Consider the following 14,912-nt stretch of genomic DNA (forward strand, 5'->3'; position numbering starts at 1 on the left):
CATTTATTTATACAAGGAACTATACAATTTTACATCAAATTGTATTGGTGTTTTCATAGTCTACAAGTTGCCAGCATCTTTCCTTCCCCAAGAGCAATTGGGCTTTTCTCCTCACAGGTGCACCTCACAGAGTGCGCCTCACCTCAATTTTACTTAACAATGCTTTTTGCTGAAATATATGGATGTCGAAAAAAAAATGAATCAAGTGGGCTGAAGTGTGTTTAGGGATTATTTATGGAAAATTAGAAAAATCATTTGATTGCCTTCAATTACGACTCACTCGTTGGATAAAGACCTTCCACACCATTTTACTTACAATTAGAGAGAAGAAAAAAGAACTTTCTGGAAATCATTTTTTTTTTCTTTCATTTTCTTCATTTGATGATAAGGTGGGCTATATCACAAAAATGTATAACTTTGAACAAAATATGAAGACATCTAAACTCAAACTTCAAATAATGGGGTGGATATAGATACAACAAAACTTTAAAATATTAACATAAAAATTAATAAAAATAATAAGAATAAAATTATTTCAAAAAAATAAAAAAACAAGTTTAATAATTTTTTATTAATTTATCGTCCATTTAAAAACAATAAAATTTAATTTATCTTTACAAATCCTGTACATCATATGGGCCCTACTAGTTTTAGAATATAGTGTAGATGTGGTTGACTCGTTTTATTTAGACTTGTGGTTGTCTCTTCTTCTTCTTCTAGAACTGTTGTGGGCTGGGACAAGCTTTGCCTCTATATTGACAAAACACATTCAGGCTTGAGTTCGAGCCTGACCTGATCATCAGGCCTAGATTTGACCTGAGCTCAGCCAAAAAATTGAAAATTTTTTTACTAACAAAACTGATTTATTTATATTAAAAAACCTCAAAACCCAAAAATAATGAAAGATTTCATTATGACTTGCAAAAAAAGATGAACAAAAAAACAACATATTATATAAAATATTTTTTATTGTATAATATATTATCAGGTTGGGGCTGTTGGGCTCGGACTCAAACTGGATTTTTGTTTAGAAAGCCCGAATTAAGCCCCAAAACAGTTGGACTTGGTGTTTTAAGCCCAAATTCAAGCCCACAAACTTAAATTCATGTCCAAGTCCAATTAAGAGCATGTTGAACCGCCCATGAACAGGTATAGTCTCTCTTCTTAGAAAGAAGGAAGTTTCAAATACGTGATTACCTCCGCTTAGTTACATGCATTCACCATAAAATTAAGACTTTCAATTAGTTAATTACTAAAGATTCATTGTAGATAAAGTGGGTCATTGCATGATTTACAAATTATTAATCAAATTTATCACATGAAACAAAATAATGGGGTTATGAGTGTGATTGCCCCCGTACACAGTACGGGGTGGCGGTGGTGAATTAAAAAGAAGGGTAAATTACAAAGACCTCCTTACTATAGGGTCTGTGACAAAGACCTCCCTGTACTTTCTTTTGCGACAAAGACCCTTTGTACTATGACCGTAAGGCAAAGGCCCACTTCTGTTAGATTTCCATTGAAAACTACAGTTGCAATATTTTTTAATTCCTATACTACCCTTGTAATAACTATTCGGACAAGTGGAAGAAAAAACTGTTCATCTTCCCTGACCTCACGATACACGAACAACAGCGGTAATAATCCCTTTCTCTCTCTCTTTTTCTCTCTCCTCAATCCCTCTTCTTCCCCTTCCCCTTTCTTCTTCCTGCTTTCCTCTCTTTACCATTCCTCTCGGCCATAACCGCCACAACTCATTGCAGTGGCTAATTCGGTTGTTGAGGAGCAGATCCCAATTCTCTCATTATATTGGATAAGAAGTAGTAATATTGAGGGAGAAACACTGAGAAAAAAACTGCTAATCCATCGGAAGCTGCTCGTGTGCTACCACAGTCAGGCTCAAAGGAGAGTGATCGGATCAGCATGTTGCCCAGGCAGCCGTCGGTTAACTTCAATCAATATGGAGGTTTATGTCACGGTGGATGGATCCGCTGGTCGGGCTCTTTTCTACTACTTTGTTGAAGCTCCGGATGCCATGCCCAGACCTCTCGTTCTTTGGCTCAATGGAGGTGTTTTGATATCAACTCTTTAATGGGTTTAATTTTCTGGGTTCATATCTCTTCATTATAGTGATCTGAGTGTTTTTATTGTTTTAACCATTTTCAAGGTCCTAGGTGTTCTTCACTTGGAGATGGGGCAATGACGGAGCTTGGCCTGTTCAGAGTGCAAAGCGATGGCAGAACACAGCTTTATGGAAACCCATATGCATGGAATCAAGGTTGTTAAATAATTCAGTTGATCAATTTTCTCTTTTGGTCTTTCTTCCTTTCAGAGATTCTAACTTGACCTTAGTTAGTTAGTTTCTAATTTCTGTTAACTAATCTTGGTTAGTTAGTTTGAAATATCTGTTAACAAAACATTGGCCACTAGAAACTACAATGAGAATAAGATTAGTTAATTAACCCGCCATAAATGAGAATAAGAGAGATGTTAACTAACATTAGTGGGAAACTAAAATTAGTTAACTAAGATTAGTTAACATTAGTTAATAAGATTATTAGCTAATGTTAATAATGTTATTAGTTAATAATAAGATTAGTCAATCTTATTATTAACATTATTAACTAATAACTTTAGTTAATCTTATTATTAACATTATTAACAATAATGTTAATCTTATTAGTTAATAATATCTTATTAATAATGTTATTAATAATCTTATTAGATAATAATGATTAGTTAATAACATTATTAACTAATAAGATTAGTTAACATTATTAAATAATAATGTTAACTAATAAGATTATTAGCTAATGTTAATAATGTTAACTAATGTTAATAACATTAGTTAATAAGATCAGTTAATATGATTAACTAAGATTAGTTAACATTAGTTATCACTTCTGTAACGCTTATGGCGGGTGCAACATCCCTCACATAAACAAACAAAATCTCAAACTGCGTCTCAATTTAGAGATTTGAGCTTACAACCTCTTGCATTTGGATCCACTCAATTCTGTGAGTTTCTTCTTGCAAAAAGTATACGAACGATTGCTTTCCCTCTTCTTTTTTTTAATCATTCATTTCTCGTTTGCCGATTCTCTTATCTCGGTTTGATCAAATCTTATTTCAGTTTGGAAGAGGTTCTAGATCTTCAGTTGCTTGGATCCAAGAATGGCGACGATGGAGAGCTTGATTGGGTTGGTGAACAGGATCCAGCGAGCCTGCACCGTTCTAGGTGATCATGGAGGCGAGGGAATGTCGCTGTGGGAAGCGCTTCCTTCGGTCGCCGTTGTAGGAGGCCAGGTTCTATCTCTTCTGATGCTCTCATCATTTGTTTTGATTGGTTTCAAGGTTTCTGTTCTGAATTTCTTGTTGTTTGTGGAAATCAAGAGTTCGGGAAAATCTTCGGTGTTGGAAAGCGTTGTTGGGAGGGATTTCTTGCCTCGTGGATCCGGTAATCGTCAATTCACTGTCTTAGGAGTTGTCTTGTATTGTATATAGTTTTCGATTTCAAGCCTTTCATATTGCATTTCTATTTGCCATTTGTTTATTTTTTTAATTAATTATTTTCTGATATGTAGGTATTGTGACAAGGAGGCCATTGGTGTTGCAACTTCACAAGACAGAAGAGGGGAAGTCAGAGTATGCAGAGTTCCTTCACACTCCAAAGAAGAAGTTCACTGATTTTGGTATATTGAATTTTAGATGAAGAATTTTCTCGTTTCAAGTATTCCAAATTTCCCTTTTTCTTTCTATATAACATTGTTTGGTATTTGAGAATTTCTTTGGTGGTTAAGTTAAATATATTATCAGTGGCTTTAAACATTTTGACTTAAATTCAACTTAATCAACAAGAACTTAATTTAATTTAATTTTTTTATGGAAAATTGGCATTTGCTTCTAATTTGAAAGTTGATTGAAATGCATCGAAATTATATAAAGCTAGGCAAGGAAATCAAGAAGCTAGAATCAGCCCATGTAATCTTCAATTCTTCATGTCTAATTTATGATGGAAAAGCCCTATTTGTACAACCACTGTATTTACAATTCTGAGCTAGGGATTGGCCATTTTTAAAAACCCATTGTGTGCAAACATTTGAAATTCTTTGTAGAATTACTCTGTGGGACTATGTGTCTTTCTGTTTCCACACGGATTAATAGGATATACTTCTCGTGTAAGCTGAAGTGTTCTATTTTGGATTCATGGTGAAACCATGAATTTCTTTAGCATTGGGTAGCGGATCCAATGTTTGTTCACCCTTTAGGATTACTTGAAAATGCATCTTTCATGTGAATTTTGCAATGGAATGAAAATAGTCAGATATGATAAATTTGACGATTTGGAGGTCTCGGCCGAGAGCTTCTCTGAGATTTTTTTCTTAAGAGTTATTAACAACTAAATCTTGTATGCTTTTAATATATGCAATGATCCATAAATTACATATCTTAATTAGGATGATTGTGAAATTTCCTTGGTGAAACCAATCTTTCGTGAAGTATACCAATTAATATTTAATTGGATTATCTTAAAAAAAAACTGATAATTATTTTTGTTTTACACTTGTATCATCTTAGGCCTTTTTTTTTTCCAAGTAAAAATGAGTTTGCACTGGTGCAAACGTTTAGTGGTCCATATTTTGGTTCGCTTTTGTTTTAGGTTTATTTTGTTTTGTTTGTTTGCTTGGTGTTATGATAAAATCTTAGGCTGATAAGTTTGGGACTGTATTCAGTCTACTCCTAAGACCCCAAATAGCTGGGGGGCAACATTGGAAAATGACTTTTTTGTTTTATTGTTTTTGCTCGTTTGTAGTGCTGATGAAATAAAATAAAACTTGAAGTAAAGCAAAACATTAAGTAAAAGTAAATCAGAATTTGCACCAATCTTACTTGCACTATCATGCAGTTGTATTAGTTTAAATGAAATTGACAGCAAACAAAAGAAGTAATGTCAAAATTGATTTATTCTCTTTATTTAGTACTTACTATTTAGAAGCATTTTTTCCAATGTAAGTATTTTAAGTAGGGCTGCAAGTCGGGCCGGGTTAGGTCGGGTTGAGGCCAACCCTAGCCCAACCCTAAGTTCTAAATCTCAACCTTAACCCTAATCCAACCTGACCTTCAATCTGACCAACCCAATCCTAACCCTAACTAAATTCCTTCAACCCTAACCCAATCCAACCCAACCCGAAGTCAATTTCGGGTTGGATTGGGCCCAACCCAACTTTCTTCCCATCCCTTAAAACCTCATAAATTTCTCGATTTCAGATCTTAACTCAACTTTCACTACATATATTAATCCTATGTTTCATTAGTATTTATTTATTGACGTTTTTTTGGTACACAATTCAGAAAAACAAGTGTTAGAAATAATCATAGTTTATTATGAGTTATGGCTTATGATAGATCTTTCTTGGGTGGCAAACAACATAGAGGAGATGAAGAATAAAATTTTCAAAAAAAAACATAAAATAATATTATTAAGGTTTTAATCTTTCTCATTACGATTAAGTGAATTGATTATGTTAAAAGAAATACATGATACTATGTGGTGGGGGTTATACAAATATCATGCATCTAAACAAATCAATGTATGTTATACATTACATATAACATATATTTATATATGACATGTACTATAGAGTCGGGTTCGGGTTGGGTCAGATTGGCTAAGGGGTCAACCCTAACCCAACCCGAAGTAAAGTTGGGTTCATGGATTTTAACCCTAACCCTAACCCGAATATCAACCCAACCCAACCCAATTTTTTCAGGTTGGGTTAGGGTTGGGTTGGGGCCAACCCCGCCCAAGTTGCAACCTTAGTTTCAAGTCAAAAAATTTGTTTTTTTTTTAGCTGACAGTGAACTTTCTTTTTACTTGTGTAGCATTGGTGCGTAAGGAGATTCAGGATGAAACTGATCGTATAACTGGGAAAACAAAGCACATATCAAATATTCCGATCCACCTTAGCATTTACTCTCCAAATGGTTAGAGTATACTTGTCTTTTGTTCTGGATTTATTTGTTGCTTTATTAATTATCATCAATAGGAATAGGTTGAGTGCTACATGTTTTTCTCTGTATTGATGGTCTGGTATACACATGCTAATTTTACGAAACAAAATATAATAATTCCTGTATGAATACAGCTAAAATTTGTTTTTCTTTTGCATAAACAAACATTTATCTCCCCTATCCTATATTGGTATGCACTATGACTTGATGAAGCAACGGGTAAACCTAGTCCGTCCTAGTCCTAGCAAATGTGCTTGAGATGTTTAATATGATGTCGAGCCTTGAATCTGATAATGTATATTACCAATTTATAATCCTCTTGTTAAATTGGAAGAAAACACAATATTTTATTCAGGTTGGCACTTCTGAGAAGACCTGCATCGTATTTGGCTTCAATTCTGGAGTCTTTTTTTTTTTTGTTTCCTTTATCTTTCTATTTTTTAAATGGACCTTCTATCTTTGATGTCCTTACTTTTGGACTTCCTAATGAATATGTTATGCTAGTTAGGTGCACTGTTGTTGATTTGTTTATTTACTTTATGCAGTTGTGAACTTAACACTCATAGATCTTCCTGGGTTGACAAAGGTTGCCGTTGGTAATTTTCTTGACTATACCATTTTTGGAGCTGTTCAATTTCTTTTGGATAAGATTGCTGATAACTTTGGCCTTGGCAGAGGGACAGCCAGACAGCATAGTTGAAGATATTGAAAACATGGTCCGATCTTATGTTGAAAAGGTGAGGGCACTATATTTAATTTTCTGGCATTTGTACGTAGGTGTTGGAAGATGCAACTTTCTTTCCGTCTATTCTTCATTATTTTCCCTTAAAGAAAAATGTCCTGAGTCCATATTTGATATTTCTTGCATATCACCAAGGTACCTGCATGAATTTAAGTAGCTCAAGAGGGATTGTTTTGGACCCACCATTTGGTAGATCCCGTCTGGGGGAAAGAACTTGATTGAGTTTTCTTCTTCTGCCAAGCTACTTGTCAAGTATTTTTTTAGTGTCAAAGAAAGAGTAGATAATATAGTAGTTCTTTTTGGTGTATATAGGAGATTTCCTATCTTGTGAGACATGGTGGTGCCATTCCCTGTCCACCCGCCTGTGTGTATCATTTTTGCTGTGAAGAAGATGGTGGTTTATCACTGTGATTGCTTGATGAGACCTTGGATTTCTCTTTTCTGAAATGATACCTTGTGAGATTTCTTCTAAAGATAATTTACGCCTTCTTTATCTTCTATTCCTTCTTTTGTCATTTGGGATGCACTCTTGTGCATTCTTTCCTCTTTACCTCGGGAAGGTCACATTCCTGTGAAGGACCCATCTAGTCATTTACATAATCATTTATTTGACTACATCCTGAGTTTCTTTTTACTAATGTTTATATATATATATTTTTTTTCTTTTGTCTTTTGTAGCCAAATTGCATTATATTGGCCATTTCTCCTGCTAATCAAGATATTGCCACTTCAGATGCTATAAAGCTTGCAAGAGAAGTCGATCCATCCGGTACCAAAAAGTTGGTTGCTTCTGTTTCTAGATGCATAATAATCTGGTTATTTTGTCGCTTCGTTCATTGAGTACATACTGGAAATATTTGGTTCATATAAGTATGTAATTATTGTATTGTGTACATTTTATAGGTGAAAGAACATTTGGAGTGTTAACAAAGCTTGATCTGATGGACAAGGGTACCAATGCCCTGGATGTAAGGATTTGTTTTAGTTGTTTATAAGTTTCTCAGGCTTTACTTGCTATTTCTATTCATTATATCATACAATAAATTAATTAGCATAGACATCATTATCAGAGATTTTGCCTACCGGTTGTTCATTTTTACAGTTTTGTCACCCTAAAATGTTCTCCTCGATCCCTCTAAATAAATATCATGACTTTCTTATTTTCCTTTAGTCTGGTAAGGTCAAGGTGCACAGTATTGAAACATGATTATCTTTTGTTGTTTATGAATGTTAAAGGTTCTTGAAGGAAGATCGTATAGGCTTCAGCATCCCTGGGTTGGAATTGTCAACCGTTCACAAGCTGATATCAACAAAAATGTTGATATGATTGCTGCTCGTCGAAGGGAGAGAGAATATTTCCAAAGTAGTTCTGAATATGGACACTTGGCACATAAAATGGGTTCTGAATATCTTGCAAAACTTCTGTCTCAGGTGGATCACGACTATCTGCTGTAGATTTTGTAATCTCTTCCACCAGTTTTACTGAATTTACAATTCTTTCTCACCACGAGGAACTTTTATTATCAGCATTTGGAGGCTGTTATTAGGCAAAGAATACCGAGTATTACAGCTTTAATAAATAAGGCAGTTGATGAGCTTGATGCGGAACTTGATCGTCTTGGCAGGCCTATTGGAACAGAGGGAGGGGTAGCAATTCAATATCTTTCCTAGCTAGAATCAGTTATCTTTACTGATAATAATGAAATGGTTTGCTAATCTGATTTTACTCATCACTAATTTTCAATATACAGGCCCAGCTATACACAATTCTAGAGATGTGTCGTGCATTTGACCGTATTTTCAGGGAACACCTAGATGGAGGGTAAAATGGAAAAACCTTCTTTTTTTATTAAATATGGGAGTTCTATAAGCCAAGTTTTATTTTTGTTACATTCAGATTACTATTTAATTTATTTATCCACAGATTACTTTACCAGATTGATTGTTTTAAGTTAAGAAACGAGGTTCAATGTGATCAGGAACTCTAGTATTTCTGTTGCGAAGCAATTATTTCCAAATAGGGACAATCTCTTTACAATACCTGCTACTTAACCATTGTCAAGATATCCATTTTGAATGCACCTTTTCAAGAATATACTGTGTATTAAGTTGACAGTAATTTAAGCTAGAAAGAAACAGTGGTTACGTCCAAGGATCCCCCATAAGAGATCTTATAAATACGTAATTTCTTCTTCTGAATAGACAAAGCAAATTGTAGCTCAGGTAAATCTCCCTACATCAAAGGGAAAATTTCCTTAATAAGAATTGAACTTCATCTTACAGCAATAGCCTTGAGAAATCATTATGAGTCACTCATGGTTCTTAAGTTCATCACCTGTGGGGAGGAATGTCTGCAGAGTGCAGCATTGTTAATTCCAAGATTTTTTTGACCGAAGTATATTAATTAGTAATACTTGGTCCTCTACTCTTTTATCTTTATATTTTACCACTTGATGGTTTGGTCTGTAGTATTACTTCTCTGCCATGACTGTAACTAGAAGCTTGTATTCATGATTTCAGTTATAGTTAGAGTGAAAATACTTTTGGCAAGTACTAAAAGTCCTTTACTATTATTCCATTTTATATATTCATACCTCTATAACATGAAATGATGTGATAAGATGTTATCTATATCTAGAAGTGAGCTCTCTTAAATTCGCACCTTGTTCTCTTGCTTTTCTCAAGTTGATGCAATCATACTTTCAAAGGTTATGTAGTTAGTATATTGTTTGCTGTTCAGGCGACCTGGTGGTGATCGGATTTATGGGGTTTTTGACAACCAACTACCGGCTGCTCTGAAAAAGCTCCCTTTTGATCGCCATCTTTCTTTACAAAATGTTCGAAAAGTTATTTCGGAGGCAGATGGTTATCAGCCCCATTTGATTGCTCCAGAACAAGGCTACAGAAGGCTCATTGACACTTCTCTCGGCTTCTTTAAAGGCCCAGCTGAAGCATCAGTTGATGCTGTAATTCTCTTATTTTAATACTATATGAATGAAACCATTTCAGTTTTCTTAGTGTTAATTTTGAGACAGGGAATTTACCCTCAAGGAACCCTTCAACCTAAAAGCGTAAGCTAATAGGTGAGGCACCTGAATAGGTATTTATTCTCAAAAGACCATTGGGCTTGAATTGTTGACAAGTACAAGTCTGCCCGTGTCTTGTGCTGAAGTTTAATTAATTATAATGAAGGCGACAAGGATTGAACACTAGACCACTTGGTCAAACAAGCTCTGATACCATCTCAAGAAGCTGTTCAACCTAAAAGCTTAAGCCATTAGGTGAGGTATCTGAATAGACATTTATTCTCTAACATTTATTATTTAGGTCTTCGGTAAGTAGAACTATTATTGCTTCCAATCCATGGAATGCAATATAATTTGGTATTCATGAAAGATTTTTTCCCAATTATTTAGTTATTTTGTTTTTACTGGCTTGACTCTCCTAAGTCTTAATTTTGCTTCAGGGCTTCATAGATGTTTCATATGATTTCTCTGTGTTTCTTTGTCATTTTTATTTTAGATATTCAAGATATTATTGTTTCTTTATACATATCTAAATTTCTTAGGATGTCTTTGGGTGGAAACTAACGATCACTACAAATAGCAAAAAATACATAGGTACTTTGTTAAAAAAGTATTGTGTTTCAAAAATCTTCAAAGGAATAATCATGATGCATTAACCTGAAAAAGTGTGCAAATCTCATGAACATGCAAGTTTGGATATTAATTACAATATTAAGTTTGTTCAATTTAAACAATCATGCTTGTAAGAGAACATGCACCTTTAATAAAAACGATCAAATCCCCATGTATAATAATATTAGACCTAGGTCATTAAGTTTATATTTTAATTAACTTTTTTTTTTCATTTTTTGTTCAGGTGCACTTTATTTTGAAAGAACTTGTTCGGAAGTCCATAGCCGAGACAGAAGTAAGTAAAATGAATCTGGAACTTGTTCTGACTCAAGTGTCAACATAAAGTCCACGATTTCCAATATATTTCCAGGTTCCTGTGTTGTATTGTTGTTGTTCTTATACTACTGCTGCTGCTGCTGCTACTAGTAGTAAAAAGTCTTTGGGTTTTGGCTTCTCTCTTATCAAAACCCAAATTATTAATATAAAATTTGCATGTTCTTTGAACACTATATAATTTTTCTTGATATAAATAACATATGAATATTTTTACAATCAGTCTTTAAAATTCAAACCAAAATTTGATTGAAATTACTCACTTTTTACTTTCCAATCTAATCAGGATTTCGAAATCACCTTTCGATGGATTTTAGAATATGGACTTGATTATAGTTATTTTAGTGAATCAATCTTGTCATTCAATTCATTCTCTTACCATTTCAAATTCAAAGTTGGTATAATGGGCTCTGGTTGATTTTTTTTTTTTTTTTTGAAATATTGCTTGGTGGCACAAGCAAAAGTAAGGGATCCAAGACTAACATGATTATCAGGACTAGGCTAGAAACTTTATTGTGGGTAGAGCCAAGCATTTGAGTGTGTGTTCTTCAGATGAGGCTGAAACCATAGCTATGAAAGATGGATTACACATAGCAATTGATATGGGAATTAAAGATCTGGTGCAGAAAGGATTGTTAACTTCTTTGGGGAACCTAACAGTGAAATACCATGGTGAATTGCAACTTAGCTGACTGTCATTTTTTATTACAGAACTATTTTCAGATTATTGTCCAATTTATTCATAGAAACTGCAAAGAAGTGGCCCACCAATTAGTTAAAGGAGATATTACTTGGTGTAGTGGTAAAATCTCGAGCTGTGAATTGTGTATCTGGGACCGACATTGGGTAATGGTCTTTTTACTTGCTATTTTCTACTATATTGGAGGATTTACTGCAATCAGTTTTTATTGGTGAAATTGAATGAGCCTGAGGGCCTTGAAAAAAATGTTTGGATATGAGCTTGGTTTTAGTTCTTTTATTTAGGCACAAAGACAATATAATATTTGGTTGACCACTCAGCCCAGTTCTAGTTGTGTGTTAGTCTGACCAGTTGCTGATGACCCAAGGATGGAATCTAACTTCTCCTAATTACATCTATTAGATTAGATAGGGGAAAACATATGAGTAGTAATTCTCACTAGGGGTGCAATTTGGGCCAGGTTTGCTCAGGTTGAGGATTTGAGTTGTGGAACCCAACCCCAACGCTAAGGTTCGGATCGGGTTGGCCAGATTTTCTGTTTCCTTTTATTTCCTTGACTCAAAGGTTGAGGTAAATTCAGCTTTAGCATTTCAATTTAAAAATATTTAGGTACTTGTCATCATATAAGAGTCGTAATACCTATCATGTATGTATATATATATATATATATATATATATATATATGCAACAACTCTTTTAACAGCAAGTTTGTTGGAATTCAAAACCATTAATCTTTGGTGGATATGAAAGCATGAACTATTCTTAGCTTCCACCAGTTTATGGTGTGTTGTGGCATTTACAGGAATTGAAGAGGTTCCCGACACTTCAATCTGACATAGCAGCTGCGGCGACAGAGGCCTTGGAAAGATTCCGTGAAGACAGCCGGAAAACGGTTATACGTCTAGTGGAGATGGAGGCTAGTTACCTGACAGTGGAATTCTTCCGGAAGCTCCCTGTTGAGCCAGAGAAGGGAAATAATCCCACGGTACCCACCATGGATCGGTACTCAGAGAACCACCTCCGGAGGATTGGTATGCAGGCCATTCTTTTGCAGTTTGCATTGCATCATCTCTACTAACAATTGCATTCCAACTATTGTACGTTTGCCTTGTAATCTCTCATGATGAGCAAATTGGTTTCAGGATCTAATGTCTCATCTTACGTGGGCATGGTCTGTGATACACTAAAAAGTTCCATTCCAAAGGCAGTTGTTTATTGTCAGGTTCGAGAAGCAAAAAAGTCGCTGTTGAACCAGTTTTACAGCCAAGTTGGGAAAAAGGAGGTGCAGTTTCCAAATTCCAATCCCTTGAATTTAATTCTCTTTCTCTCTCTCTCTCTATCGTCATTGGTAAGCATGAAACCCACTGAACAGCAAGATTAGCAAGCGTGTTTATACAAGGACAGTTTGTGTCGGTGTCTTAAAAGGCAATCAAAGATCAATTAAATTTGGTTGATCATGATTTTCAAAATCGGACCGGAAAAGGGAACCGATTTCATTTTATTCAAGAACCGTTATTTCCCAAAAAACTGTTGATTTGGTCAATAAATCACTGACATAGGTGGTTGAACAGTTTAAGCCGTTTAATGATTTGGTTGTTTTTTATCTTTTTTTGTCAAAATGAACCATTTATTTGGTTCGAATAGTCGAACCGTTTGACTTGAGATTAAAAACCTTGCATAAAATAGCTAATAGAAGATTTGACCTTGTGTACAGAAGAAGCAGCTAGGGGCGATGTTGGATGAGGACCCAGCACTCATGGAGAAAAGAGAGGGCATAGCTAAGAGACTGGAGCTGTACAAGTCGGCCAGGGATGAAATTGATTCCGTGGCATGGAAATGAGGAGATTAGGTCCTTTTCCCTTTAACGCTCATTGTCATTAACCTTTTTTTTTTTTGTAGTCAAAGTAATAAGAGTGCATTCATATGTAAAAGGCTCTTAAAGTGTTGGATCTGTTTGTCTTCGGAAAATGAAAGCAGAAAAGAAAAAGATGATCCTCTTTATTTTATATTTTGAAGTCAAGAATGGATGATGGATCTAAGCCTCTCTTGAATTCATTATTTATTTTATTTAATTCATAATTAGCTACTCGTGTTTGAAGGGAATTAATGCAGGTTTGAGACTGAAAATGGCTGCTTTGTGCAAAAAATGCCAAAGTTTAGTCCATCCGTTATTTGAGTGAACAATCTTAACGTCCATATAAAACTCAGTAAAGATAATAACCATGGCAATTCTTTATTATAAAAGAAAAAAAAAAAAAACCCATGAATGATGACCAATAAAAGTAATGATATGTCTATATCCACCTTCACAGAGAGGCTTTATGACAGGTCTGAGTGTTATCATAACAAAACACACCCAACCTGTGGCCACAAAATACATATCAGCTCTATATATGTACATAGTATAACATATGTGGTATAATATATATATATATATATATATATATATATATATATATACTATAGCATATACATGGTATAATACATTTATGGTATGTATATGTGGAATAACATCTTAATATATAGATAACAAAATATCAAGTATTTCTGTTAGTTTATTATCAAATTAAATTAAATTTCCAATTTTTTATTTTATTAATTTATATGGGCCAGCCCAGACGCCCAGATTGGGCTTGGGCTTGGGCTCAAATATATTATCAGCCCTATGGAATGGATCCATATGCCTGTCCAGGCCTAAGCAGTCCCAAAAGAGTGTTAATGCACTATAAAATCCTGACATGGGCCTGAACTGGTCGGAACCAGCCTGGCCCATGATCGTTCCCATTTAGCCTCCATAGTATGGGTTAACAAATTTCAGGGCTGAGAATGTGTCCAATACTTCAAGCCCAGCTTAGCCCGCACACACACACACATGACACATGTATAGAATGTGCCCATTTTTTGTTTGAAAATGGTGCTGCCAGGTAGGACGTTTTCCCAGAAAACAGCACCACCTGCTGTTTGATATCAATGCTTCTTGTTGGTTTTCTGCACTGATACCCATTATCTAGTGCTGCTCTTATGATTATGATGCTATCCTCCATCCAATCGTGTAGGAAAATCCCATGTTCATCATACGGCCTCAATTGTATATTAGCATATTCAAAAAAACAAAATCAGAGAATTATGAAGACAATGACAAAAAAAATGAAAATTGCAGATAGGTTGTTTGGGTCGCAGATAGGTTAATGTCAAAGAGAAAGAAACCAGATGGACAATGCAATTTATTGTCTACTCTAAAATCTCCTATATCCCAAGAGAAAGAAACATAATAGCTCATATAGCAGTCTCTAGAGAAGGAAATCCTCCTCCCTGGCTGACATCCTACTTCTCTAACAATGGTTAGCAGGTTAGGAGGAACGTTGTAATTTGGCTCTTTAATCATGTTAATGAATGAAAAAAAGAAAAACAGAAACTCAGGTCCGACGATTCCTTAACCATTATTAACCACCATAACAGAAATAACTAGATCTGATGACATCCTACT

The 14,912-nt window shown here is 34.8% G+C and overlaps 1 protein-coding gene across 2 annotated transcripts; it reads left to right on the plus strand.

Moving 5' to 3' along the window:
- Positions 1-2,939: 2,939 nt before the first annotated feature.
- DL1C (DYNAMIN-like 1C) lies at positions 2,940-13,524 on the plus strand. Of its 2 annotated transcripts, none has more exons than XM_088900728.1 (17): positions 2,940-3,018; positions 3,134-3,306; positions 3,394-3,457; positions 3,585-3,692; positions 5,884-5,985; positions 6,558-6,608; positions 6,688-6,749; positions 7,433-7,523; positions 7,658-7,722; positions 7,991-8,185; positions 8,282-8,401; positions 8,506-8,576; positions 9,495-9,720; positions 10,637-10,687; positions 12,228-12,456; positions 12,568-12,707; positions 13,140-13,524. In XM_088900728.1, the coding sequence occupies exons 2-17, from the start codon at positions 3,175-3,177 to the stop codon at positions 13,263-13,265; spliced, it is 1,833 nt and encodes a 610-aa protein (XP_088756854.1). In that variant the 5' UTR covers positions 2,940-3,018; positions 3,134-3,174; the 3' UTR covers positions 13,266-13,524. The 2 variants fall into 2 exon arrangements, with proteins under 2 accessions (XP_088756854.1, XP_010273812.1); XM_010275510.2 differs by having other exon boundaries at positions 2,960-3,039.
- The last annotated feature ends 1,388 nt before the right edge of the window (positions 13,525-14,912 follow it).

Source organism: Nelumbo nucifera, chromosome 3, assembly GCF_055504915.1.
Source record: "Nelumbo nucifera cultivar China Antique chromosome 3, China Antique-T2T, whole genome shotgun sequence".
Taxonomy (NCBI): domain Eukaryota; kingdom Viridiplantae; phylum Streptophyta; class Magnoliopsida; order Proteales; family Nelumbonaceae; genus Nelumbo; species Nelumbo nucifera.

Excerpts from the sequence above, each read along its gene's own strand:
- DL1C (XM_088900728.1), top strand. The coding sequence starts at position 3,175 with ATGGCGACGATGGAGAGCTTGATTGGGTTGGTGAACAGGATCCAGCGA. Across the intron at positions 3,307-3,393 it reads TCGCCGTTGTAGGAGGCCAG|AGTTCGGGAAAATCTTCGGT; the intron begins GTTCTATCTCTT and ends GTGGAAATCAAG. Across the intron at positions 9,721-10,636 it reads CTGAAGCATCAGTTGATGCT|GTGCACTTTATTTTGAAAGA; the intron begins GTAATTCTCTTA and ends TTTTTTGTTCAG.